This window comes from Odontesthes bonariensis, chromosome 10 (assembly GCF_027942865.1).
Source record: "Odontesthes bonariensis isolate fOdoBon6 chromosome 10, fOdoBon6.hap1, whole genome shotgun sequence".
NCBI lineage: Eukaryota > Metazoa > Chordata > Actinopteri > Atheriniformes > Atherinopsidae > Odontesthes > Odontesthes bonariensis.
The window spans coordinates 28,874,454-28,901,447 of record NC_134515.1 but is presented as its reverse complement, the minus strand read 5'-3'; the positions used below and the strand labels follow the sequence as shown (position 1 = coordinate 28,901,447).

The following is a 26,994-nucleotide window of genomic DNA, read 5'->3' as shown; positions in this document are numbered from 1 at the left end:
ACCCCAAAGCTGTAGGGGGAGCTCCGTAGAACATAAGGCGACAGTCTAGCCATATTATATATTACTACTCTAGAAGCTAACAGTGTTGCCAATTTAGCGACATTGTCGCTAGATTTAGCGACTTTTGGCCATCTCTGGCGACAAAAAAAATAATCTAGCGACTTTCGGGCTCAATCTGGCTGAATCTAGCGACAATTTAACTTGTTTTGTGAGTGACAAATCAGTTGCCCCGCGACACCATTCAAGCCGAGACAGAAGCACTGCAGGACGGCGGCAACCCGGCATACCGTCATTTCCTGTCAAAACGTCACTTTCAAGCTAGCTACAACGAGGGTATGTTCACTTCCTGTTTTCAAAACAAAAGCACCTTTTTATCGTAATGGCTTTCCCTATGATAAAAGGCAACGGGTATTTTATTTTGTGAAAATAACCGGAAGTACGTTACTCACTGCGGCTAGCTTTAGTAGCGCCGAATTCGTCGGAACAAAATTGTAAATAGCCGGTATTTTGGCAGGTTTTTAACACGTTGGGGATCTAAACGACTACTTTATGGCCTGAAAAGTTTCAAATGTTGCTAAAGTTTACAGAGTTCAGAGCTAAAATCAGCTTCAGGCCGGCTGATTTCGGCTCAGGCAGGAGCGAAAATATATATTATGGGCGTGGTTACGTCACTTATGACGTCATGACGCAATCTAGCGACATCTAGCGACTTTTCAGAGAGCCAATAGCGACTTCTTGTGATTTTTTTTTGGCAACACTGGAAGCTAACCGCATTCAATTTAGCCGTCGACAGCTAATGGAGAGAGGTGTGTCTTATCAGGCTCCCTGGCTCGGCTCAGAGCCCTTTAGACCTGCCGTGAAGCAGTAGTTCTCGGCTCTCGTGTGTCGCGAGACTTCCAGAGGTCGCTTTAAGGGATATTTCACAGGCTTGTGCTCGCCTTGTATTTCTGCTGTCAAGACAGTGATGGAAAACTGAGGTAACCAAACTAGTATAGGTCTATTTTAGACGTAACACCACCCCTCATTTGAGTGTTTTCGTTTTGGGTCATTCAACAGCTTATTCATTCCATCCTACATAAGTTATAGGAACTTTACTTTTTTTGCACACTGTTCATTCAGCTTTAATTTGCTCACTGACAATGCACAGAAGGAAATGAGCTTATAGATTATAAAAACAAAAACGTAACGTCTAACAATTAGTGAGGCATCTAATAAAAGAAACACGTTGAAGATAGTTTTTAAAATGGATAGATTTTACACAAATACACGTGTGTTGCAGAACTCTTCTGTCAGGCCTGAGTCACTACCCAACTATAAGGTGGTTACAGCTACACACTCACCGTCAATGATTAGCAGCTAACTTATTCACATATTTAAACATTGTCAACTAGAAGAATATAGATAACGAAAGTCATCTCATGCTAAATGTTTTATACTTTACAATTGTAACATTTTTACCTAAAGTGGGATTTAAAGCACTAAAGTGAGATTATTCCCCTGCACTGTTGAACTGTCCTTGATGCAGAGAAATCTTCTGTCTGATGGCATCAGATCTGCAGCAATAAAATGTGACTGCATTAAAGCCGCTGCCTGATGAGCAGTGGTTACTCCCCGTCTCCCTCGCCCACCCTGGCCCTCCTCCCCGCCTCCTTTGCCCGCCCCCTCTTCCACACGCAGGCACACAGACGGACAGGCTACGCGTACCCCCCTCCCCCTTCCATCATTTTCCCATCTCTTACTCTCTTCCCTACAACAAACATGGCCGCGAAATCTGACGGTGCCCCGGTCTCTCTACGAAACGAAATCCCACCCGAGTCTCCTACCAGGTCGGACCCGCGGCCTCCCCAGCGCCGTCCCACCGAGCAGCGCTACACCCTCCAGGACTGCTGCTGGACGCTGTGCGCCCTTTTGGTTTTCTTCTCGGACGGGGCCTCAGACCTGTGGCTGGCTGCTGACTACTACCTAAGGAGGGAGTATTGGTGCTTTTCACTGACTCTGGTCTTTGTGATAGTCCCGTCCGTGGTCGTCCAAGTGTTGAGCTTCCGATGGTTCGCCTACGATTTCTCGAAAACCGTCGAGAGCGGCACAGCTGCGGCTGCTGTTGTGGCAGCATCGGGAGCAGAGGAGAGCGACTTCAGCACCAAGGACAGCGGCGAGCGGGGCGCTGGCCGCGTTGCTGCGGTCGGGGTGCTGCCAGGCCCGGGCACCGGGGGAGGAGCCCGGGGCTGCTGCAGAGCCTTCATGTGGGTCTTCCAGGCCATCATTCACATCTTTCAGCTGGCACAAGTCTGGAGGTAAGTCTGAAAACTCGTCGTGATCGGAGAGGTGTGGGGATGGTAAGGGTGGGGGGCGCACGGCTCATCGTGTCTCCGCTTGTGTGTGTGTGTGCGCTCGCACGTGTACTCCACAAAGTCCATCCTCACACCCAGTAATTATGAAACCTAATCATTCAGAGAAAACTGTGGCCAAAGTGTCTCTATGTATTTTTGCTTCTTTTCACATTTCTCCTCTGCTCAGGGAAGGAGAATTAGACTCCACCCTCTCCTTCCAACCCCATGACAGGCTTCCAGGTCAATCATCCCTTGCAAATGATCAACACATCCACCCCAATATCCTCTATTAAAAAAAACATAAATAGAAAACAGAGTCCAGCTCTCTTTATATATTTCTCTTTTGGCAAGAAACAGCCTAATTGCTTAATAAGCTGAATGATTCCAAAGTGTCATAAGAGAAGAGCTGCTTTATACTTACAGACACACGCACACTTGCCTCTTCGTCAGTGTTTGGTGTATTTTCAGTTCTTGCCCTGTCCTGAGACTGAAGTCTCCCAACAATTTGCCAACAATTTTTCACACTGTTAGCCGTGTTTGAACCCAAACATGTTTGATTATAAAGCATGTCCAGACAGTCCAGACACAATAAACAGTTGTATGTAAGGTTTGGTGTTATTCTCACATGGTTGGCAGTAGGTCTGTGGGTCAGCTGCTCAGTCAGTGATGGCGAGTCGGATCTCAGACTTAAGAGTGCTCTGATCGGTTTTGACAGGTTTGAACCGCTGCCAGCAGAAAGAAGGCATTCAGCTGAACTGTGGTGGGAGGAAGGTTAGACAATACTCTATATCTATTCCAAGAAAAATTGCATTTTTCAGACATGTTAGAATGTTATCATAGAGAGACAACTTTGGTGAAATTATGAAATCGGATGCAAATTAATAGTTTGAGTTACACGTAGGACAACAAAATGTGTGTCTCTTTGTGGTCACTGTCTTCCTCTCTCTTGAGACAGCTCAATGGGTAATATTGATTCCTTACTTCCTGCTTAAGAGTCTGAGACTGAGTGTGTGTGTGTCCAGAAGCACATTAAAATCTTGTGGCAGCACAGAATTACCGGTAAGCTGTTGTGCATGCCCCATTCATAAGTGCTGCTCTCAGACTGGTGTGTGTGTGTGCACATTAAGAGGATTACCACTGCGTGTTTCTCCCTCAGCTGTTAACTCAGGAATGATCCGTCACCGATACACAGTTGGTTAGGTGAACCGGGATCAATTTCGGCCGGGTACCTAACTGCATGTCAGCGCGCATGAGATGCGATATGGGTCTGTGTCACAGACAGGATGTGCTATGAAACCGTGTGTGTCCTCCTGCGAGTCTTTAACCCTCATTACCGCACATATGCTCTATTTTCCCAGAATGTGTAAATCCCAAGGCATGCTTTGTGTAGAAGGAACCAGAATAAAGAATGGTTATAGAGTCTCCCTTGTGGTTCAGTGGGCTTGTTGACGTCGGCCTCTTCTGACCCTCCTTCCTGAGGCAATTAACTAGACATTTTTTTGCTTTAGTCCTCCCTGAAAATTCGCCCTGTTATGACTAAGATAATCATTTCCACACTATATTTGGAAAGCAAAAACTAATAAGTACATAAAAATGCTTGCACCATTTACAGAATGTATTGTATGTATTGTATCAATTGTTTGGTTTCCTTATCTCTTCAGCCCCGCAAACTTTGCATCTTCTGCAGCCTTGTGACTTATTTTGTTTGAAAAAGTGAGGCTGCAGTCAGCCTTTGCTCCCACTCTCTGATGTATGGACTAAAATTATAACTACAGAGCTGCTTAGTTCCATTTCAGTCTAATCTAAATCCCAGAAGAGCAAGTAACCAGTATTTTGGCGAGAACTACTGACAGCTCCCAGAGTTTGAAATAATGAGTTATGACTTCTTAGAGGCTGCGTTTGATATCCAAAGGTTTTTGAAGTGCAGTATTTGAACTTAATCTTACTTCTTCCTAAAGCGCTGATGAATGCGTCTCAATCTGTTTCTGACACAGGTACGTCCACGCCTTGTATTTGGGGGTGCAGAGCCGCTGGCACGGAGACCCAGAGCGCCGTCACTACTACTGGCGCATGATGTTTGAGACCGCAGATATCAGCATGCTGCGCCTTCTCGAGTCCTTCCTGAAGAGTGCTCCTCAGTTGGTGCTGCAGCTTAGCATCATGATCTACACCGGTCAGGTGCTGCCCCTGCAGGGTGAGTGTCCCGAAATGACCGGCCACCACGGCCTCCATCAGCATGTTGAAAATAAGTCGTCCCGTTAGTTAATCATAAATCTCCAGCCCACGCTGCACACAGGCTGTGGATGGTGAGTCATTTGTGCTCGTCTTAATCCAGCACCAGCAGAGCAGAGGAAATGTGTATTTTTTTTCTGTGCTAAATGGTAAAACAATTACATCACTGCTGCTTCCATCTAACTAACTTCTTCTCCCTCCTCCTCCTCACGGTCTCCTCAGGGCTTTCAGCTTCTGCCTCACTGATATCCCTCGCCTGGATGATCTCCTCCTATCAGAAAGTCCTGAGAGACTCTCGAGATGATAAGCTACCCATGACCTACAAAGCCGTCATAGTTCAGATTCTATGGCACTTGTTCACCATCGGAGCCCGCACTCTGGCCTTCGCCCTGTTTGCCTCCGTGTTCCAGCTTTACTTTGGCATCTTCATCGTGGCCCACTGGTGCATCATGACTTTCTGGATAATTCAAGGCGAAACCGACTTCTGCATGTCCAAATGGGAGGAGATCATCTACAACATGATGGTGGGCATTGTGTACATTTTCTGCTGGTTCAGCGTCAGAGAAGGGCGCACTCGCTGCAGAATGCTCATCTACAGCCTGACTGTGTTCGTTGAGAATGTGGCGCTCACCACTGCCTGGTACGTGTACCGCAGCAGTGCTGAGCGCCACGGTAACCCAGACTTCTATACCGTCATTATGGTGTGCGTGGTGGCCAGCAGCTACGCTCTGGGGACCTTCTTCATGTTTGTGTATTATTGTCTGCTGCACCCCGAAGGCTCAGTCTCAGGGTGGGGTTATATAGTGGAGAAGGAGGTGCCTGTGGAGTCGCTGGCCTCCCCAGCCACTAGCCTACCTCCTGATCTGGTGAGCAGCCCCCCTAGGACCCTCCAGAGAACTAAAGGGTCAGACAGGGAGCAGGGGCCTGGGGTAGATGGTGATGTGTTTCAGGTAAGGCCTCCCAGGGGAGCTAAGCCCCTGGTGCCTAACCTCAAACCCAGGACAGAGGGGCCCGTCATCCGAATAGACTTGCCCAGGAAGAGATACCCCGCATGGGATGCTCACTTCATTGACCGGCGGCTGCGTAAAACCATCCTGGTGCTGGAGAGTGCCGCCCCAGTCACACCAAGGATTCAGTACCGCTGCCTGGGAACACCCAAAGAAGTGATGGAGTATGAAACCACCGTGTGATGTGCTGAAGGTGCTATGATTCAGCTTCTTACCGTGGGTTATCCGGCCTGAAATAAAAATGGCAGCAGGCTGGCTCTCACTGAGCAGTGTTTTAGCTCCGCACCTACTCAACTGCTCTCTGCGGTGTCAGACGCTGCACAGGAACAGGCAAAGAAAGAGATAGAGTGCTGTGTCTATATGTTCTACAAAGGAAAAGTCCTGTGGCATTGTGTAATGATGGTGCATATTTTGGTTTCTTTATCAATTCTCAGGTCATGATGTGACACAGGAGGAGCCAACAGTTAGCTGCAAAGCTCACTGTCTGGTGAACTTGAAGAAGAGCACAGGCAGGCAGACAAGTGGAGCTGTTATCAATCAGAGGAGGAAAGTCCTCCTCAGTGAGGTTGCTTCAGCACATCCTGAAAGGTGGCTCACAACAGAGACAAGCCTTCAACATGCATGGTTATTTATGGCAGCTAGAACATGATTCAGTGAGCTGGTGAGGGAGTTAAAGAGGTTAATCTCACACTGTATTTTAAACACAATCCACATGAAACACATCCTTTTTCAAAAAGCTTTTCAGTCATGTTGAAGGAGTCTCTGAAAATGCTGCTTCGAATCTGAAGTTCAAAGGCAACATTTGAGTTGAATGTAAAAAAAAACTGTCGACAGTGTGATTATTTGTGACAAGGCTTCTCAAGCATTTTCATGCCGTTTGTGGGATTTACAACAATCCTGTAGTATATGTTTGTTTAAGGTAAGCAGAGAACGAACAGAAATCAGTGTGTGTTTACAAGCAGTCTGTTTTGTTTTTTTGGACTTGTCACCACATCATTTCAGCGTGATGCACCTTCCTCCAGAATGCGAATAACGGCCACGTTGCGATTTCCATCACATTTACAGGATGCATTCTACTGACAGGACTCAACGTTTTCATACTCGTTGCATTTTACGCAGCAGAAGCAACAGGACAGACATTAATTTAGATGTAAATTACTGTACAATGAAGAGGAAGTTGCAGAGGGACAGCACCGTCTGTAATTATACTGCGTTTGTCGTTTGTAGAAGAAGATAGCCACAGACTCCTTACAAAATAGCTTTGATATTGTTGATAGTACAGGTGTGAGGTACTTTTGGTGACACTTTAATTTGCAGGTCCGTCGTCTCCTGATAATTTCGACAAATGTTTTTCACGGGAGAATTTGTAATTTGATACAAATTTTGTGGAAAAAATAACAACAAAAAAAATCTAAGGATGTGCTCTTTGTGTAGAGTTTGACACCAGTTTTAATTTATTTCTTTAATGGTCAAACATACTCACCTTTGGACAGTTTGAAAACAGGACAATTATTCACATGTCCGGCTGATCTGGTTTCCACTGACACAAAGATTCATTGTTCCGCTGCTAGTAGTTTTAACAAGGATTGATCATTTTAAATCTGTTTGTTTCATTAGGCATAACTGGTGAGAAATAAGAGTTTTGTTTGAGTTTTTTTTTTTTTTTTTCTCCAGAAATGACATCATTGAGAATTTATCTCAATGAAACAAATCTCTACCACGCTTTCTGTAATCAAGGTTGTTTTACTATAGAGTAGTCGCGAGACGGAAATATCCGAACCCTGTGTGTTTGCGTGTCTGTGCGTATGTGAGCTCACATACCAGCATGTGTACGGGTGGGGGGTGTCCTGTAATGTGCTTTAGAGTTCATTCAAAATCACTGAGATATGACAATTTTGTTGTATTCACTGTTCATTCAGTTTGGGTTTTTTTTATTCCCAGATGACACTAAAACAAATACAAAGCCCATCGAGCACCTTTGCCACCCCTGCTGTAGTTTAAAGGAATAAAAGCCAGAGAGGTTTTTGTTATGGTGCTAACTGCTTGAGTCCATCATGTAACGACCCACGAGGTGTACCATAAGGTGAGCTTGTTGTGGCAGGAGTTGGGTGGGGCTGTACCTCAAACACAGAGCTAGAATCAAAAAGCCTTAAGCTGGTCATGACAGACTGTTGCTTTTCAGAGCAAGAAAAACAAGGTGAAAACAATTTGTCATTGTTGCCACAATAAAAAGCGATGTGTTTTCCAGACCTTTACTGTTACTGGCTGAATTGATTGATAGATACAACACAAATCACAGGCTGCACTCTTTGGCACGCTGCTTGCATTGTCGTTCTAAAAGGTGATTACTGGAACTCAGGAGATGGAAAAAAATCTCGCACTTCACTTTCTGTCTCATACAAATACTCGCCCAGACTTCATGTTTAGAAATCAATGGTGAGCGAATGCAAAATTAAATTCTTGTGCAAAGTGTCCTAACAGCTCCCATTGCTGGGGTCAAATGAGAGAACAAACAGCCAAATTGCCCTTCAGAGCTCATTTTTATATCACACTCACATGTGTACAGTCCACTGACCCTAACACCAATGTTAAATAGGTAACTGGTGCAATTTCTTCTAAGGAAAACACAAATGTTTGGACAAATTGAGTCTAATAAATGACAGCCAAACATCATGCACAACCACATAACAGATTCAAACCAGAGGCTCCCAAACCTTTCAGCCACTGATTCTGAAAATAACAATAGCAGGGACTTGTGACTCCCAGTATTGCTGGATGAAGGTTACCAACATTGCAAATAATCTAATAAAAACAAGGGCATAATGAAGACAGAAATAATGCTATTCGTATCCATTTATGACTATTGTTGTTATCTCCTGGAAAATTATGGAAAAATTTACAATTGGAAATCATTTTTTAATTTGATTTGAATTCAAGCTGTCATCTGCAGACCTCCCACCTGTGTCTGGATCTAGAGTATAACCCCGCTTTGGGGGGACTCTAAAGGAAACACAAGTGGGGGGTGAGCAAAATAATGGAACTAGTGATCATTAGGAGAAACCACACTTTTGGCAATCCATTCGCTTTTTCTTTTCTATTGAAAAAACAATATCACTCGTTTGCTACTTTGCAAACAAGACATTGTTCAGCTGACCTGTTTTACACTGATACAAACAGTCATTGTGACACAGCTGTAGTTTTAATAGTAAATAGCATAATAGTTTAGTTTGAATCAGTTGTACGCGTCTATTCTTTTTTTTTTCATTTATTCACGTGTTCTCATTGTTAACGAGTTTTCTTTTTTTTTGACGTTGAATAGTTCCTTGGTCAGTAGAACTCCTCCTACTATAGGCCTACATCCAATCAACAACGGGCAACAAGGACCTTTGCTCAAAATACCAAATCACCCAAGCGGATTTATACGGTTTCGCGTGCATAATTACCCTTCCAGCCAATCATAACCTAGTAGGCGGGGCTTATGCTCTGATACCGGTACTCGTTGCTTTCTTGTTCAACAGATTCCGTTTAGCCTAGAATGGCGACCGCTTTCTGCGGTCTGCAGTCCAACGGCAGTAACAGTAAATCAGCAAGGACTCAGCGAGACCAACGGAGGAAAGCTAAAGACTCCCGACGGAGAGAGGCAGCTTTGCTGTTCCTGAGCAATATTTCACTCGACGGACGACCCCAGCCTCAGCTTAGCGTTGAAAATGCCGACCAAAACGCCACCGAGGAGCCTGGTCACAGTGATAGAAACGGAGACGCAACGGGCGAGCTCCTGCCAACTGAAAGCCAAGAACCTGTCGTCCAGGTGACAGACCCCACCGCGGCCGGTGGCGGCTCGTCCTCCAGTTTCCCAGGGGTGCTGAGCCCTATCCGACCTTCTTTGGTAGCGTCTCCTGGACCGTCCACCGCAAGTTCTGTAGGACCCAACGAGGTGTTTTTAGAGGGCGGCGGTGCGGTCGAGGCGCCGACCCCGGACACCCCCCTGTCCCCCGTTCCAGCCGGACACCAGCCCTGCGCGCGAGCCAAGTCAACACCCGCCGCCCTCAGCCCGGTCCCGGCCAGCAATGCTGTGGATTCACGGCAGAGGTGAGGATGTTTGTCGATGTTTCATCACACAATAGTGTGGGCCTTAGAATCAGGCTGCCAACTTCCGTATGAGTATCATGAGAGGAATTTGCTTCCATTTTCATGTCCCAGCGTTTTCTGTTGTGTAAATAATTGAGCGTCTTCAGAATAGGTTGAGTTTACTGTAATCTCTGGTTTAACACTGTTGTTTTCTTTTTAGTGTACTGTCATTAATATCTTACACAAGATAACTCTTAAGTCACTTGTAACATTCATTCTGTAAGGTGTTGTTTGGTGGAAACACAAACTAAATCTTTGTCTGTATTTGATTCCCTGTGGTTTCACTACCAAACTTTGCATGATTGCAGAGGAAGCCATCTCACATGGAACGTTTTTGTTTGCTTGTGAAATCTTTGACTAAGTTTTGTTCCCACAGGTTGAGAAATATTTCTGGTTCACCTGGACCTAAGCTGCCAAAGAAGGTCCACTTCATCAAAAGTATGAGGCAGTATGATACCAGGGGATGTAGGTGAGTGTCAAAGCAGCACTTAGACCAACATTTACATTTGATATATTTTAGGTAGGACTACATTTTAGAGACAAAGGATGTTTTATGTAGGATTCTGAAGTAGGCCTTCACCGGCAGTGGCAATATACTCACTCTAGTATTATAATAAGCTGCTTAACTGTGGTACAGAGGCCGCAAAGGAATAACAGGAATACACAGCTGCTGGATGGCGATTCCTACAGTGAATTTAATCACCCTTGGAAGCTTAGCAAAAGCCAAAAGAGGTGCAGTGTTGAAATTTAACACCCTATTGCACCAGCAGTAAGGTTACCTCAAAGCAAGAAGAGGCTGAAATAACACCACTGTTGGCAGCTTATTTAACATGTTGACCACAAGAGTGTCTCGAAGCATCTTTTGGGATTTTGCCGTATTAATCCTTCTAACTCTACCTTCACAGAAACGTGTTATGTCCTTTGTAATGGTTATTTGACTCCCCGTTTTTCATTTGTCTCTCCACTCTATTGACATCCAACATCCACATCATATTCATGTCCACATGCATACATGTGCTAACGTGTTTTTTTTTTTTGTGCTGATGTCTACAACCAATGATGCAGCAACCCTTAATTGTCCTGCAGGGATGGTACTGTTTGTTCCTGAACTGAGGGAAACGTGTAGATTATGTTAGCTAAGGTAATTACCGCTAGCAGATGTCAGCGTTTCAGTGTTGTCCCCCTTTAAGACAAACCTCGCCCACCAAGTGTCGATGGCAGAGGCTGCAGCTGACTGTTATTGATGTTTTGTGGGGAGCTTCGGCCTCAGTGTTTGTGTAGATTTACGGGCTGCGATGCTATTGACAAGACGCTGATGAGCTGGTTTGTCCACATTTCTGTCAATACAGTGAAGCTTTAGTCGGTGTGTACAGTGTTTGTTGGTTGCTCGTCTGTTGTTTTTAGCTTATCCAGTTCTGGTTTGTGCTTCTTGTGCGTTACCAAAACATTTAAGTCGTACTGAGTTCTGTTAAAATAATGAAATAAGGTATGAATAAACTTGCTTTTATTCCTAAGTTTAAAAAAAAACCTAAACATTTATTAAAGACCCTTCTAACTATGTGCATGAAAAAAAAACCTTTTTGTTAACACAAAGCGAAAAACGGAAGACCGATTTAACATATTTTCGGCCTCTCTTTCTACTCTTTCTAATAACATTGGTGTTTCTTTCCAACATAGTAGACTTTATTTAAAAGATTAGTAATCCAACACTTTGCGAGTGTGTTTTAAGAGTGTGGATTAAGAGATACAACTTCATTTCATGGTGTAGCTCTAACAAATTCAAACAGCTCCTTCAAAAAAAATACTCGATTCACTGAATCTTTGCAAAACCGAGTAGATTGTTTCACATTCTGACCTCTGAAGACACCTCCGTAATACTTCCTGTCTTCTGTAACCCCCTGCATGATCAAACATCCTCCCAGAAGATGACTGCATTATGACTTCTGATCCAGTTAGCCAGAAACAGCATTTTCCTCGTGCTTGGAGTGTATGTGGCAAGTTCCAGCATTAAAGAGCAGCATCCGTTGGGACTTTATAAATGACTTATACAACCACTGTTTGCCCAGCTTTACAGCGAGTTCCACAACCTTGGCGAGCAGCTCACAATGCTGACTGATGGGAAAACTGATAGAAAACAAGATGACTCTGGTGACACCTGACATTTGAAAAACAAGAAGAACAAAAACGCCTTCTCATCAATTCAAACTTGTACTTTGTGTCTCGTTTAGTATATCAGCTGGAAAGATAATGGTAGTCAAATATTTCTGGTTCTTGTGAAAAAAACAGATTTTTAGTTTGATCTGCAATGAGTTCCGATTCAAGGTTACTGAGTCAGGAATACAGGACAGGGTCAGCTGAAATCGTCTACGCTACTGTACGAAATGTGGACGAAGCGGTCTCATCCCGCAGCGGTGATGTAGACGTGTTCCTTAATTTAACCACAGCAAAAATATTAGTCGTTTGTTTTTTTTCAAACATTAGATACTGAAATAAAAAAAGAAGAGATCAATACAGCCGCATTAAAGATATAACATCATTCGTAGGGAAGTAAGTTACCGGTATTATCATTCTTGGTTTATCTGCTAATGACTCTCTGAATACCTCAGAAAATGTTGTTTGTTCACATGCCTGTTGATTTTTGGCACTTTATCTTATATGAGTAATCAAAATCCAGAGTTGATTTATGCTTCTGCGACTTGACTGCGATGGTGATAAGAGTCAGTAACTGGGGTCTCGTCCCGCTCCGACATCCCGCTTCCTGCTTTGAGCTTTAGATGGTCGTTGTTGGCTTGCTGGCTGGCTTCAGTAGTGAGCAGCATAAATGTGGCTCTGTGAGTGATTTCGTTGGCACCACCGCTGATGGAGTGTGTTGAGTAGCAGTGACTGTAGTTGCCATCTGTAGACTGACACACCATCTGTTTTGTCTGCCTGTACTTGCTGTGTCCTGCAGGATCATGCTGATTTGTGCCAAGCGGTCGCTATATGCTGCTTTCTCAGTGCTGCCCTATGGAGAGCGTGCTCATCTCAGGTACAAAGGAAGCGCCATCCCAAGCATGGAGCCACCGACCCATCGCTTTTTATGTTTCCATCCTCCTGTGTGATCCATGTCATTCTCTTTTTTCTTTTTTCTTTTTTTTTGTGAGAGCTTTGTGTTTGAGGCAGAGCATGGATGTGACAGAAACTTCTCTTTGTGAACAGTGATCCTAAGCTGGACGCTCAGAGACAAAGACTGTCCTCTGTGGGGGCTGCAGATTTGCTTCCTTCCTTGGAAGGTGTGGAGCTGGCTGCCTCTGGGAAGGTGAATGTCAGAATGATGTGTAGTAGCCCTGGTTATAATTATCTGGAAACGCACACATCGCTGACTGTCTCATTTCTCCTCCTCAGACGGTGTCCTATGCACAGTTCCTGTATCCAACCAATGCCTTGGTGAGACAGAAGAGCAGCAGTGTGCCGGAGAACTGCGCAGCTCAGACCCCTCAGTCTCGTTTCCGTGGCAACGGGCAGAGGAACTTCACCCCTGCTCGTCCGAACAACAGTGTGGCACAAGACCAATGTAAGACTCCAGGCTAAGCTTCCGAAAACACACATGCTGCATTGTTCTACTAGAAGTGATCATTGACTGTACGTGTTGCAGGCGTAGAAGAGGTGGCGGAGTACGACCCGTACCTGCTCAGCGACCCTCAGTGGCCCTGTGGGAGACACAAGCGGGTGCTGATATTTGCATCATACGTGGTGAGCAGAGCTGTAACTGTTATTTTCTTTGCTAATTAAGCTGTGGCTCATTTTTAAATGGCTCATGTTAAATCTGAAGAATAGAAGCAAATCCTCACAACTGATTGGCTGGAGCTGCTGCACGTTTGGGACTTTAGCTTTTGGAACTGATTATTCGAATAACTGGAGGTAGCAGAAATCGCATTGCTACAGAATTCTTGAGCTCCAGAGTTTCAAATTGTGCTAATATTTAAGCAGGTTTCTGATCTGCTTTTCTCTCTAATTTTTTTTTTTTTTTTTTTTTTTTTTTTTTTTTTACAAATACCACAAGTATGTGCACAACCAAAGGCTGCAGACAGGAAGTGAAACACAAATTTGTGTTTGAATATAGTTCCATCCTATGCTTGAATTTAACTGATACTACTGGATGTTCTCAGTATTTTCTCTCTGCTGCTAGCTGTAGCAGCTAACGAGCTCATCGGTTCATATGGACATTCTGACTTTTATCTGGAGCTCAGTGGTGCTCATTTATTGAATTATACATTTCTATTGAACATTGCTTGTAATAAATGGAAAAAAAACCCAACATTTTGAATGAATAATTGATAAATTGCTTTCACAAGTTCTGTCATATTTTATGTAGTATGATTTTAAATCGGGTATTGCGCTTAATCTGTGTGTTATTCACAAGGTCTGAATAACACACACAAGGTGTCACACTGAGCGTCTTCCGTCTCAGAATCCAGGACAGAATTCTTTCATTTGACTTGTAAATTGTTTTTATTCAGCCTTTTGAGCAATATAACTCCACCTTTGAAAAGCATCCAGTCATGTTGGAGAGTAAAAATCCCCCATTATGCCTCGCTCATGATTTTACTGCTCCCCACGCGATTACATCACAAGGCTGTAACCTCGGCAATCTGCGCGAGAATCGACACTCTACAAGTGAAACCGTAAAGCCTGGGCTGTAGCTGTAATTCATGCTGATACCAGGTAGTTCTGTATTGACCTTCTGGCTTTTTTTTTCCATCTCGGCAGACAACCGTCATTGAATATGTGAAACCATCCGACCTGAAGAAGGATATGAACGAGACTTTCAAGGAGAAGTTTCCTCACATTAAGCTGACACTGAGCAAGATAAGAAGGTGCGTGTGTCTTGCATTCTTCTTTGATTTTCAAACCTTCCTTTTAAGGAGTGTTTTGGAGGTTGAGCCTCGTTTTTTTCTTTTTTTAATGTGGTTCAAAGTTGTCACGCAACGCACTCTCTTCGAAAAACAGACGAATAACTGTGACCTCTCTTCTCTAGCCTGAAGAGGGAGATGAGGGCCATGAGTGACGAGTGCAGTCTGCAGCCGGTCACCATAGCGATGGCTTTTGTTTATTTTGAGAAGCTGGTGCTGCAGGGTCGTCTCAACAAGCAGAACAGGAAACTGGTGGCGGCTGCGTGCGTGCTGCTGGCTGCAAAGATCAGCAGTGATCTGCGGAAACCAGATGTCAAACAGCTCATTGATGTGAGTAAAGTTTCCAACACAAACATCTCATTTCCATTGCAGATGAAGAACTGGTAGCCATTGTGGAAAAACCTGTAACGTGTGAAACTCCAGCTCAGTGTTTACCCAGCTGATATTTTTTTTAAGGCGTATATACATTGCACAAAGTAACCTGCATGTAGGTGCAAAAAAACCCAAAAAGTTTCTATTGGACATGTGGCATGAACATCAAATAGGAGTACAACCAAGACTCTTTAAAGAGATTTCACAGTTTACAACATCATCACTCTTTATCTCTCAAATCTTTGTTTTCTCCCCACGGATGAGCAGAAGCTGGAGGAGCGTTTCCGTATAAACAGACGGGAGCTGATTCCGCTGGAGTTCTCGGTGCTGGTTGCCTTGGAGATGGGACTCTACCTCCCCGAGAGCAAGGTCATGCCGCACTATCGCAGACTGGTGCAGCAAGGTTAGACCGGATGGGGCTGGAGCGCGTGGGCCGCTGAGTCGTTGGAAACGGTGCGCATGTGGTGGATCGACCAGTTCATAAGCTGTGGTGTTTGAAAGAGATAATTCTCGTACCGTTTATTTTCACTGTAAATGAAGAACAACTCGTTTACATTCTTTGTCAAATACTGTAGACTTGATGGCGTGCCCCCCCCTGAATGTCTTTTTGTATGCGTGACGTTCTGATGTTGATCCAGTCATGGGCTCTATGTTAGAGATGTTCTATGAGCACATTAATTGTGCTCTTTCTTTGGTTTCTCATGACGCGTGTTTTTTTTTCGTACGTGGTGGTATTAACTTTTATTTAAATGAAATCTACTCTGTGACTTGCGAAGAACTCATTACCTGCACCTTTGTTGCTATACAGCCTGTATAGTATTTATTCTAACTGATAAAGAACCATACTGTAGAGTTTTAAACGCCTTTTCAACACACTGTGACACTAAGGTATTTTCAGCCGTCTGACTGAATCATTACGCGAAGATTGTGAGCAGAAAACATCTTTAGTGAAGAAAGTGGCCTTTAATTTATGTCCACTTGATATCAGTACAGATTATCACACAATCAGGCAGAATTCACATATTTATAATAATAAAATGGTTCAGACTATTTTGGCAGCTCTGACTTAAGTGTTGGTTGTGCTGGTTGTTTCACAGGCGTGTTTTTCTTTATTTCATGTCATTACCCAGGGACATGTTTTGCAAAATGCACTGGAATTAAGTTTCACTCGTCCAACTAACACCCACTCCTTTAAGTTCTCAGGAATTTCACGCTCTTGTTTCTTTAAGTAGCTCTTAAAACCCAAAGAAGCTTTCGTTGTGGCTTTTTGTCACTGTGCTCCATTGTTGGCCAATTAATGATAACCAATTGTAGCGCTTTCTCTGTGACTTGAGTGCGTGGATGGGAAGTACTAGTTGCCTCCGCCGGTACCAGATAGCAGTATCTCTTTGGATTTTAAGTAAGTATGGTGAAAAAGTGCCTGAAACCACAGTGACATGATCAGCGATCAAATACACGGGATATTCCGACGGTTTCTCTTCAGACGTCGGTGTCTGGGAGAGATGATCGTGACCTCCTTACAGTCGTAGGCTCTGTGACGGTGAATCAGGTCCTTGTGTACGTCTGATGTGGTCAAAAATGTTCGAAACAATTACCAATCAGTGTAGCTATAGAAAATGTACGTTGGTGTCAAATTGATAAATATTGTGTGCTCATTCTGTCCTGTAACATGAATGTTTTTTAAATATATTTTCAATGGTAGAAAAAAATGGAAATGTTGGAGTTGTTTTTTTTTTTCCTCTTCTCCTCGTGGGATCTTTGGTGATTTAAGAGGTGGTTCAACAAATCAGTCAATTCACACCATATTTAGGGTTTTTCCATAACTTTACTGTTAACTTGTGGAAGAACAGGTTGGCTAGTTGCTCTAACATGCAGGTAGGACACAGTCGCCGAGTTAAATCAGATATCAATTCAAATCACAATCAGCTATGAGTCGGCTTCAGTTACATTATTCCTCTTTGTCCCGAATGTGTGAAGGAAACGAAACAGCAGCGGCTAAATAAATACATTTCAAGGCTAATGTTAGTTTTCTGCACAGAACACTCAGTCCAAACTCATGTCTTCATCGTCGTCTTTCTTGTCTTTGGCGTCACTGTCCTGGTCCGACTTTGACTCAGTCTCCATGGCTTTGGCAAAAGCTTCCACATCTGCAGGAGATATGGGGGAAAAAACAAAACGTTTTCATTCTCATCTATTGTACCAAGTAGTTCCACGCTGGGGTGTCAAACTGTCATACAGTGCACATAATAATAATGACTTGGTTTTATATAGCGCCTTTCAAGTAACCCAAGGTCGCTTTACAAAAAGGAGATGGGGCTAGGGAATAGAGGAAAGAAGAGGGGAGGGGGTAGAAATGGGGATGGGGCCAAGGTGATTAAGGACCACCTTGGTACACCATGAAACAGACTCTTCTATACCTTCACCTGGAAACTGAATTCAATTTCAGTTGTATTTTTTTTTTGTGTTAAAATGTCCTTAAAAGTAGCCTGTGGCGTCTTATTTTTTTATCTGCCCTACTTGCTCGTAATTTCAAACCATTTACCAGCAGGTGACAGCAATGTGCCATTAAATGGGTTCATACAGCAGGAGGAAAACTATAAAGGGGTAAAATTTAAAAATGCTTGTTTGGCCTCAAGGATCCACTCAGTGAGTGAAAGTGAGAAACTCCACTGGTCGCCTTAAAACTATCAAAAATAATGCAGGCACAATATCATTGTCAGTGCTCAATTATTGGAGATTATACAGCGATCTGGACACTAGTGAGTATGCATTTGAAAGTGTCAGTTGGGTTGTGCAGGATTTGGTTTTATAGTCCCGAATAGTTGAAGATTAAAGTATATCACATTTTATCACGTGTGACTGTAATGGAGTGAGTAAAAGAATTTCAGTTTTCCTCTTTCAACCCAGCTGAACTACAAGTGAGAACATAGAATCGTAAATTGTAACAAAAAAGAAAATAAGCAAACATGTACTTGCTGTTAGTACTGCTGACAAGTAATGTCACTTTGGGTTTTCTAGATGCCAAAAAATGAAAACAATATTTCGCAGTGATGACACACAGTTACTGTGTGTGTGTGTGTGTCTCGAGAAAACACTGACCTCCTTTGTTGGCCGCATCAACGGCTTCTGCTGGGAGGCCAAACTGGTTCATTAGAGGACCTAACTGCCCGGACGCCAGGGCGCTGCTGAACATGCTCATAGCCTGCAGAGAGAGGGCCAAAAAACCAACAAAGATGTTAAATATAAACTACACTGTGACTAAACTCCTGGCAAACACAGCTTTTCATTTGCCCTTTTGTGCCGTTTTTGCAACTGAACATCAAGTTTAGGGCCAAACTGGGAATGAAATCCAAGATCTATTTGCGTGGTTATAAGATCAGCTCCCTTGTTTTCAAGTAACACAGTAAGGAAAACGGCACACCTGCTGAAACTGAGGCGAGCTGAGAGTGTTTTGGAGCTCCTCTGAGCTCTGAAGCAGGGACTCTCCAGAAGGCAGATAGGGCATCAACCTCTGCTGCACCTCTGGATTGGCCAGGATGGGAGCCATGACCTCAGGTGTCAGGACGCTGGCGAGGTCCACTGCGGGAAACATACACTCACTGGTTCATTCAAATTTTAAAAAAAAAGGTTTTGCTTCCCACCAGATGCTGTTTTTGAATGCGAGTCTGTGGTGAGACATATGGATAAATTACCACGATGCTTTTCAACATGAGGCTTTTGAAAGTTACTTTGTTGTCATAGTAGATGCTGTGCTAGCAGCATTTTTAAAAGGTAAATGTTTTCTTTCTCTAGTTTAAATTTCCAACATCTTTGCGGAGATGCACTTTAAATATTCAACTCTGCTTTTTCCTTCAGCTAACTGAAGCCTCATGAGGAAGTGTTGTGTTGAGTTAGAGTGCAATACCACCAACAGCCACTAGGTGCTGGCTCCAAAACATCCCTGGCACTAATTGACTCAAAGAAAGTTTAAAATGTCTCTTTTGAAAAACAGAGTCAATACTTTTCCCCATGATGGAGCCATCATCTCACTTACGTCCGGTCCTTTGCAACTTCTAGGCTTTCTTGGTCGATTTGGCTACCTTATTATTATGGCAGCTCTTCCTTGCGTCAGGATCGAGCAGCTTAAATTGTTGCCCTTTGATGTCTTTTTAAAAAAATTTCTAAGAAACCATTGCTCAGAGGGTCTGAAAAGGCCTTACATGTAATGACAAAAGCACTCAGGTGACCACAGTTTAACCCAATGAAACTTCCCTCAGCTCCTGATCATATACTGATTCAGTGTGTCCATTAAGAGGAGTTGGACCATGAGTGAGTGTGCGTGTGTGTGTGTGTGTGTGTGTGTGTGCGTGTGACCTGTTCAGCGCAGAGTAAAATGAAATCAAAGCAATGACACATTGCATCACTCTCAGAGGGTTCTTGATTCTGCCACAAACTAATCCTGTTGTGTTCAAATTAAGCAGCATCATGGACCCTGTGACAAAGCTGTTTGCTATTTGCGGTATAATTAGTTCAAAATCCCTCCAATTAGACCCGATCATCCATTCTCTGTAATAAAGTTTTCATTATGTGGTTTTTGTCCTGTTGCCGTGTTCTGTGTCCACCTCCTCACCTCCCTGGCCGCTAGCAGGTACGTTCATAGTGGCCAAGATGCTCTGCAGGTCTCTCAGCTGGATGGGCTGCGTGGGGTTTGCTGCCGCCGCGGCTGCCAGGGAGGACACAGCAGGGGTGGAGGGAGTGGTGGCTGTAGGGGAGGCCGCTGTGGTGGCCGAGGGAGTGATGGGAGTGGTGGGCACCTGTGAGGAGCCGAGCCGGCTGGCAGCAGTGGTGGAGGTGGGTGTGACAGCCGTGGACGGACTGAGAGGAAAGAGGGGAAATAAAGAAAGTCCTTTTTACATTCAATTTGATTTCATTTAATGCGTTCAGTAAATGGTGGAATGAACAACTGATGCAAGACAAGCCGATGTGAGAATTCTTCAACTATTCCGACTGTGAAATGCTGTCTGGCTGCAGATTCTCCAGTGTTAAGATTCTCATCCCCTTTTCTCCGTCTTAGTTTGACTGAGCATCACTTTGGGCCATTTTAATGACCATTTTCTGTTTTCAGTCAGGTTATAGACTGATAAGCCCATCGTGCTAAGGTTAGCTGCATGCAGCTTGGCGATAATCTGCACAGATATTAGCTGGTAAATATTGAACTAAAAAAAGAAGCTTTTTAGCTAAATACCAAATCCCATTTAAGAATTTATAAATAGGAGCAGTAAATTCAACCTCTGATGACCAAGAGCACATATTTCACCGCGTCATTACATATTCTAAACTAAAACAAGGTGAGGAAGCAGTGTGTGAAAAACTAGCTACACCCCATGACTCAACAGTTTCAGAAAAAACACTTCAAGCAGCAATAACTTGAAGTAATCGTTTTCTGTATGTCGTAAGTTTCTCGCATTCTCGTGGAGGTTAATTTTGGCCCAATCCCCTCAGCTCTCTTAAGTTCCCAACACAGCATTTCAGTTGGATTAAGGTCTGGACTTTGACTGGCTTATTTAAACACCCTGAGTCTGTTGTTTTTCAGTCATTTTCTAGATATGCAGCTGTGTTTGGAACTGCGGCTGCAAAAACAAGCCCAGATCATCAGCCCTCCTCCACCATGCTTGACAGTTGGTATGAGAGGTTTGATTTTGGCCAAACATGACGCTGTATCATTGCCAAACATCAGATATCATCCCAGAAGTCATGTGGTTGCATCTTTTCAAAGTTAAGTTGTTCTGCCATGTTCTTTTAAGAGAGAAGAGGCTTTTTCTCCTGCAACTCTTCCAAACATACTTGTTCAGTCTTTTTCTAATTGTGCTGTCATGAACTTTAACATGCTAACTGAGGCCTGCGGGCTGAGATGTTATGTTTATGCATTTAAGAAGCTTTTATCCAAAGCGACTTACAAATGAGGATATAAAATTACAGCTAACATCAATGCTAACAATAAGCTACATAGAAGGAAACCACGAGTCAGACTTTGCCAGAGGTGACAGTGTAGAGAGAGAGTGCAGATATAGATGGAAGTACAGAAAGATAAAATGCAGTAGAGGGAGCAGGGAAGTACAGGGTAAGTGCTGGGATAGGTCTGGGTCTTCAAGAGTTTCTTGAAGCTAGACAGAGACGCCCCTGTTCTGGTAGCACTCAGAAGGTCATTCCACCATCGTGGAGCGACACATGAAAAGAGTCCGGATCGTCTTAAGCGTGGTGTAGGCACTGCTGGACGACAATCCTGTGACGACCGGAGTGACCGGGTTGTGTAATAAGGCTACCTTTACATGGAAACGATCTGAAACCAAAACGCAAAAGTGGCGTTTCGTTTGCACTTTTAAATCTGCATTTAGACGAGCGTTTTAGGGTGAAAATCTGCGCGCATACGGAAACGCAAAAGTGTGTGACGTTTCGTATTTATCGATGCAGTAAACACGCCAGATGGCTAGGTGGCAACACTACCAAGACCAAGTCTTTCACTTCTCTACTCATTTCTATGTGACGAGAAACGCAGTTTTGCGTTTTCATCCTTTACACGGTGGCGCGACAGTGGAGCGTTTAAGAATTCCACTCCGGAGGGCGGTTTCACTTTTTTGCGTTTTCATGCCCCCAAAACACCGTTACCATCTAAACGATATAGTGCATCCGCAAAAAGAATTTGCGTTTTTAACCCGTTTTCGTTTCCGTGTAAAGTGCCTCTAAGCCTTTGCAAGAGCATTCAAGTAGATGGGAGCTGTTCCATTAACACATGAATCCCTGTACTTCCTTATTTTTTGTCATTTCTCTGAGCACTGCACTGTTTGACCTCGGTGTGAACTTGCTGGGATGTCCACTTGTGGTTTTCCACGTGTGACAAATCTTTCTCTCTGTAGAATGATGGAAATAGTTTGGAAATGGCCTTATGACGCTTCCCAGGATGAGGGGCAGCAACAATTGCTTCTCTGAGATCATTGCTGATGTCTTTCGTCCTTTGCATTGTGTTAACACACAAACTGCCAAAACACCTGCTGATGATTAGTTAATCAAGATGAGAGGATTTTTCTTTATGACGTCCTACATGTGAAACCTTAGAATTGCAAGAGGCTGCACTTATTTTTTTCCACATGCCTGAATGTCACAAATTATTTTTCAGTCAATATGGAGCATATCATTAAGCAGTAACCTTATAGATCAAACAGGTACTGAAGAAGACAGTTTCTTTAACAACACAAATATAAAAATGTTACCTTGTGGTAGAGTTGCTGGCTGCAGAAACACTGCTGCTGCCACCCAAAAGGTTGGTCAACCCTGGACCAGCCAGCGCCCCGAGACCACCTGACATTCAGGAAGACACATTATTAATCTGACCCAACAAGATGGCATCTTCAAATGTTTCCACACTGTCAGCTTACCAGCTTGTAGACACAATTAAGGATTTACATACCAATCCCTCCCAGTCCTGTTGGTCCAATAAGCTGCATGAGCTGGTTATGGCTCATGTTACCCAGAAGGCTCTGCAGACCGCCCTCACCTTCACACGTAAGCAGAGAGAGCAGGTGAAACCCAGCGTAAGGTGGGGATATTAAAGTCTTTTCAGGACAGGGTTAAAATATGGGTGCCTTTACCTCCCAGTGCAGACAGATCATGTCCTCCACTGCCACCGCTGCCCAGAGCACCAGGCATGGGCGGGTTGTTCAGGTACTCGTTCACTTTGCGGCAGTACTCGTCATCCTTATCGCTCTTTGGCTCCTGGGATCAGAACAAACAACGCAGATATTTTATCTGAAACTGTTCACTCATTTATCATACAAAGCGTTTTCAAAGCGTTTAGCAGTGACATGTGTAAAAAGTAGCATCTGGAGGAGAAACAGACTTGCTGTAGGAGTTAATGCTTTCCATTCATGGCCTGTTTGTAATCCAAGCAGTACAGACCGATTACATTTCAGCTAAATTTGGTTTCAATGCACATAAAAAGCTGTGAAGAGCAAAACGGTGGGACGCATTTACCAAAATCCATCCGTTTTCTATCCCCGCTTAAAGGGGAACTCCGGTATTTTCAACATTAAGCCTCTTTTCTGAGTCGTCTGCAATGTTTTAGAACTCCCCTCACCGCTTTTTTGATGTTTACTGCTGTCTCCGGTATTTGCCTAATTTTGATTCTTCTCAACCTGCTTCAGAATGGCAAGTCATGCGCATGTCCAAAAAGGTCCGTAAAAGCACAATAAACGTCCGTTTTCAAAATAAACAACTCACCGGAGTGGTTACTGGTGTGCACTGGTAATCCATATCAAATTTCGTGGCGAAAAGTTGCTTCCGTTGTGTTTTATTATACATTTTGTACTGGATGTTCGTTGATATTACTCCGCCACCGCTAAGAAAATAGTGCGAGCATGAACGAGCTGCCAAAAACGGACCTTTGTGGACATGCGCATGACTTGCCATTCTGAAGCAGGTTGAGAAGAATCAAAATTAGGCAAATACCGGAGACAGCAGTAAACATCAAAAAAGCGGTGAGGGGGGTTCTAAAACATTGCAGACGACTCAGAAAAGAGGCTTAATGTTGAAAATACCGCAGTTCCCCTTTAATCCAATTTAGGGTTGTGGGGAGGCTGGAGCCTATCCCAGCTGTCATTGGGCGAAAGGCAGGGTTCACCCTGGATGGGTCGCCAGTCCATCACAGGTACACACAGACACAAATGAGACCCACAACCATACACGCTCACACTCACTCCTAGTTTACACCACTTAACATAAAATACATGCTTTCGGTGGGTGGGAGGAAGCCGGAGTACTCAGAGAAGAACCGCATACACGGGGAGAACATGCAAACTCTACAGAGAAAAGGCCCCAGCCGGGATTCAAACCAGGGACCGTCTTACTGTGAGGCGACCGTGCAGCCCCATTTACCAAAATACTCTCAAAACACTCAAATAAATGGTTTAAGTATTTAAAATGCACCTTGGTGCTTGAATAAAAGACATCATGCGATTCTAAAGAAGTGGTTCGATTACAGGGTCTAATAGGGTTGTGTGAGGAGCAGCTGCATACCTGAATCCAGAAGAAGAGTCTTTTAGAGCCAGCTTTAAACTTCAGCACATAAACTCGGCCGGTGGTGCACTGGTTAACGCGTTTGAACTCACAGTCATCAGGGAAAATAATCAGGTCCTAAATGGGAACGTGAAAAGTGTTATAAATTTTTTTTTAAAAAGCCCATTGCACGTCAGCTGCTAAAACAAGCGGGCTGCGCCACCTACATCGTCCACGTTTCCGGTCGTCCGATCCTTCCAGCAGAAGTGGATGAGGGAGTCGTCGGTCTGCTGGATGTAGACCTGACCTTTACGCTTGTCAGGAGTCACCGTGCTGCCCTTCATGGTCATCTTCCCGGCCCGAAACTCCACCAGGTACTTGCTGGAGGAGCCGCGGGAGCCAGAAACCATGCTGGGGAACAGAGCTCCAGATGCCATGATGAGGAGGGGGCACTGATGCAGGGAGGAAGGAGTTCTGCAATGCAAACATATCACTTTATTATCACATAATCAAATAAATACAACATCCAATAATGCAATTAATTTAGCAGGCTAAAAAAACAAAAAAAAAAAAACAGAACAACACAGCTTTAGTCCTCTCTGTGCCTTCAATAGGTGCTCCCTATATTTATTCATCTAGGCCTACTAAATTATTTTACTGTATGCAGGTACGAATATCTTCAACATGGTGTACAGTTTCTACAGCAGACCGTGTTAACTCAAGAATTATTCCATGTTTATCCATCTCTTCTCACCTTGCATTTCACCTGAAGTCTTGGAAAAAAAAAAAAAAAAAAACAGAACAACAGATCAAATTGCACAACCTGCAACTAACAACTATTTTCAGGAACAATGAATCACGTAATACTGCTTTTGGGCAATTAATTAATCATATTGTCAGCAAACTAATAAACATACAGCTGACTCACCAAATGTCTTTTAGTCAAGCTATGGACCTTGACGTTACCATCAAATGTTAAGACGACTCAAGGCCTGATGATTATCACAGTAATAGTTGGTGATTCATTGTCTTTTTATTTGGCTAAAAAATTAAGCTGCGATTTAAAAAAAACATTTTTTTTAATGATCTGAATGAGACAAGCTGTTTGTGTAACCACGATGGAGAATGAGAACAGTTTTGACGTCAAACTTTAAAACTGCCCTAAACACCTGCTTTTAACCAGTAGTCGTTTTTATTCGGTCTCGATTGCACGATTAATTTTGCTGCCCCCTCGTCTGTTTAATGTGAAGATACAGATAAACCAGGCAAAAACAAAGCTCCCACCCTGAGATGACGCTAATCTAACAAAGATCGAGATCTAGAAGCAGATTAGATTAAAACAACCTGGAACAAGACTATCCCAGCGCTCCCATTCTAACACAGAAACTGGAGCAGACTTCGGCCGCAGACGCACCACAGATGACTCTGCATCCTGCGGCCAGCAGCCTGTTTACAGCTCAAAGCGGCCACAAATGAGTCCAGATTTTACATTTTACACCCTCGTATCAAACAAGTAGCTGAAGCCTGTGTTTAGAGCTGAAAACGGGTGAAAAATAACATATTTATACTCACATCTCTCTGTGAATTATCACTCAGCGTGCAGAACGGTCGACCTCAGCGACAATTTTTGCGATTGGCTGACGGGTGCCGGTACCTCACTGTGATTGGTCGAACTGCCTGTCAATAGTGAGGCTTTTAAATCCGCTATGCATGTTCGGTTGAGATAACACGCCAACCTGTTTTTAGAAATCTACAAATGTAGTCTTTTTAAAAAAAAAAAAAAAAATGGTGTAGCATTTGCATAAAGAAACACTTTCGTATATATTATTTGTGGAATAAGGAATTTCAGATCAATTTTACAAAAGATTAAAAATGTTTTAGACACAGAGGACCTCAGTATAAACACTTTTGAGGCTTATTTAAGTTTGCTTGTCTTCTTTATGCGTTAGCATTAAGCAAACTTGCAATAACAAGTTGTCTCTGTGACTGAAGGCTTTAATATTATGGTTTTCATTAAAAAAATATGTATTTACAGCTTTTGTTGTGTATGATATTTTGTGGGTGGATGCACATTAAACAAATTTTGAATTGATTTATTAGCTTACAACAAATCTCTAGTCAAAACAAGTTTTAGGGCCCACTTTTCATATTGTTATGTTAAATGCCGTAAATACTGACTGGACAGACTCTATGCCAATATAACCAGCGACCTCTGGTTGCTACAAGCTGTCGTTTTAATCCTCGTAAGATTGTTTTAATGGAATTTGTAGACACCTAATAAAGGTGTCCTGTTTTTCCCAGGAAACAAGTAAAGATTAGAAAGAATTTAGAAATAAAATCCAGTATTTCATGGAGAAAAAGCTCCTTTCTTGTCCAATAAGAGTTCAAGACCCCTCCGGATGATTTAGGAACTGGTGCATAAACAACCACACATTAGTTTCCCCAAGACATTTTTCAAATCAACGACAGAGTCATTCTGAAGTCCATAATTTATTTTTAAATATGCTTTGTATGCATATGGTTATGTATGGGTAACAGTATGAAGAGGGGAGAAAGAAAAAGAACAAAACAAGAGATACAACATACAATGTAAACATTATCAAATGGACGCTTGACAAAGACACAGGGGGTAAAGAAATCTCAGATTGAACCTGCACCTCTGAGCGGCTGCAAGCTTCACAAAGTGCTTTGAATTCAGGGAAAGGGGACGAACAGCTGGGGGCAGATTTCACCGTACATATATGTGCATAGGACTGCGAGCGATCAAATGTGCAGTTTTTAGTGTTTGGAAACAAAGACGCTTTCTACATATGTAGCGTTACAACATCAGCGCATAACACTCATCAACTGCTGCCTCCGGAGTGCCTGAAGCACACGCTGGCTACGAGCTAAAGAAGAACAGAGAGTTGGATTTTTCACATTTAAGGAGGGCCGACTGTATGGGTAAGTTTGCATAGGTTTGTGATGCCAAACGGCATCCCATCTCACGTGCTGTGCCTGAAGACA

The 26,994-nt window shown here is 43.4% G+C and overlaps 3 protein-coding genes across 4 annotated transcripts; 2 read left to right on the top strand and 1 right to left on the bottom strand.

Moving 5' to 3' along the window:
- Positions 1-1,597: 1,597 nt before the first annotated feature.
- xkr7a (XK related 7a) lies at positions 1,598-7,818 on the top strand. Its single transcript, XM_075475766.1, has 3 exons — positions 1,598-2,294; positions 4,325-4,524; positions 4,785-7,818. Exons 1-3 carry the CDS (start codon positions 1,759-1,761, stop codon positions 5,750-5,752), a joined length of 1,704 nt encoding a protein of 567 aa, XP_075331881.1. The 5' UTR covers positions 1,598-1,758; the 3' UTR covers positions 5,753-7,818.
- Positions 7,819-9,072: 1,254 nt separating this feature from the next.
- Positions 9,073-16,683, top strand: LOC142389912 (CDK5 and ABL1 enzyme substrate 2-like). 2 transcript variants are annotated; one of them, XM_075475149.1, is made up of 9 exons: positions 9,073-9,658; positions 10,074-10,166; positions 12,648-12,725; positions 12,896-12,995; positions 13,082-13,250; positions 13,332-13,429; positions 14,447-14,553; positions 14,715-14,919; positions 15,229-16,683. In XM_075475149.1, exons 1-9 carry the CDS (start codon positions 9,105-9,107, stop codon positions 15,367-15,369), a joined length of 1,545 nt encoding a protein of 514 aa, XP_075331264.1. In that variant the 5' UTR covers positions 9,073-9,104; the 3' UTR covers positions 15,370-16,683. The 2 variants fall into 2 exon arrangements, with proteins under 2 accessions (XP_075331264.1, XP_075331265.1); XM_075475150.1 differs by lacking the exon at positions 12,648-12,725.
- An 83-nt stretch (positions 16,684-16,766) lies between these two features.
- LOC142389913 (proteasomal ubiquitin receptor ADRM1-like) lies at positions 16,767-25,652 on the bottom strand. Its single transcript, XM_075475151.1, has 10 exons — positions 25,561-25,652; positions 24,216-24,462; positions 24,010-24,126; positions 22,587-22,710; positions 22,406-22,492; positions 22,209-22,296; positions 19,571-19,815; positions 18,383-18,540; positions 18,061-18,163; positions 16,767-17,108 (listed from the first exon to the last, which is right to left on the bottom strand). The coding sequence occupies exons 2-10, from the start codon at positions 24,423-24,425 to the stop codon at positions 17,005-17,007; spliced, it is 1,236 nt and encodes a 411-aa protein (XP_075331266.1). The 5' UTR covers positions 24,426-24,462; positions 25,561-25,652; the 3' UTR covers positions 16,767-17,004.
- Positions 25,653-26,994: the final 1,342 nt, after the last annotated feature.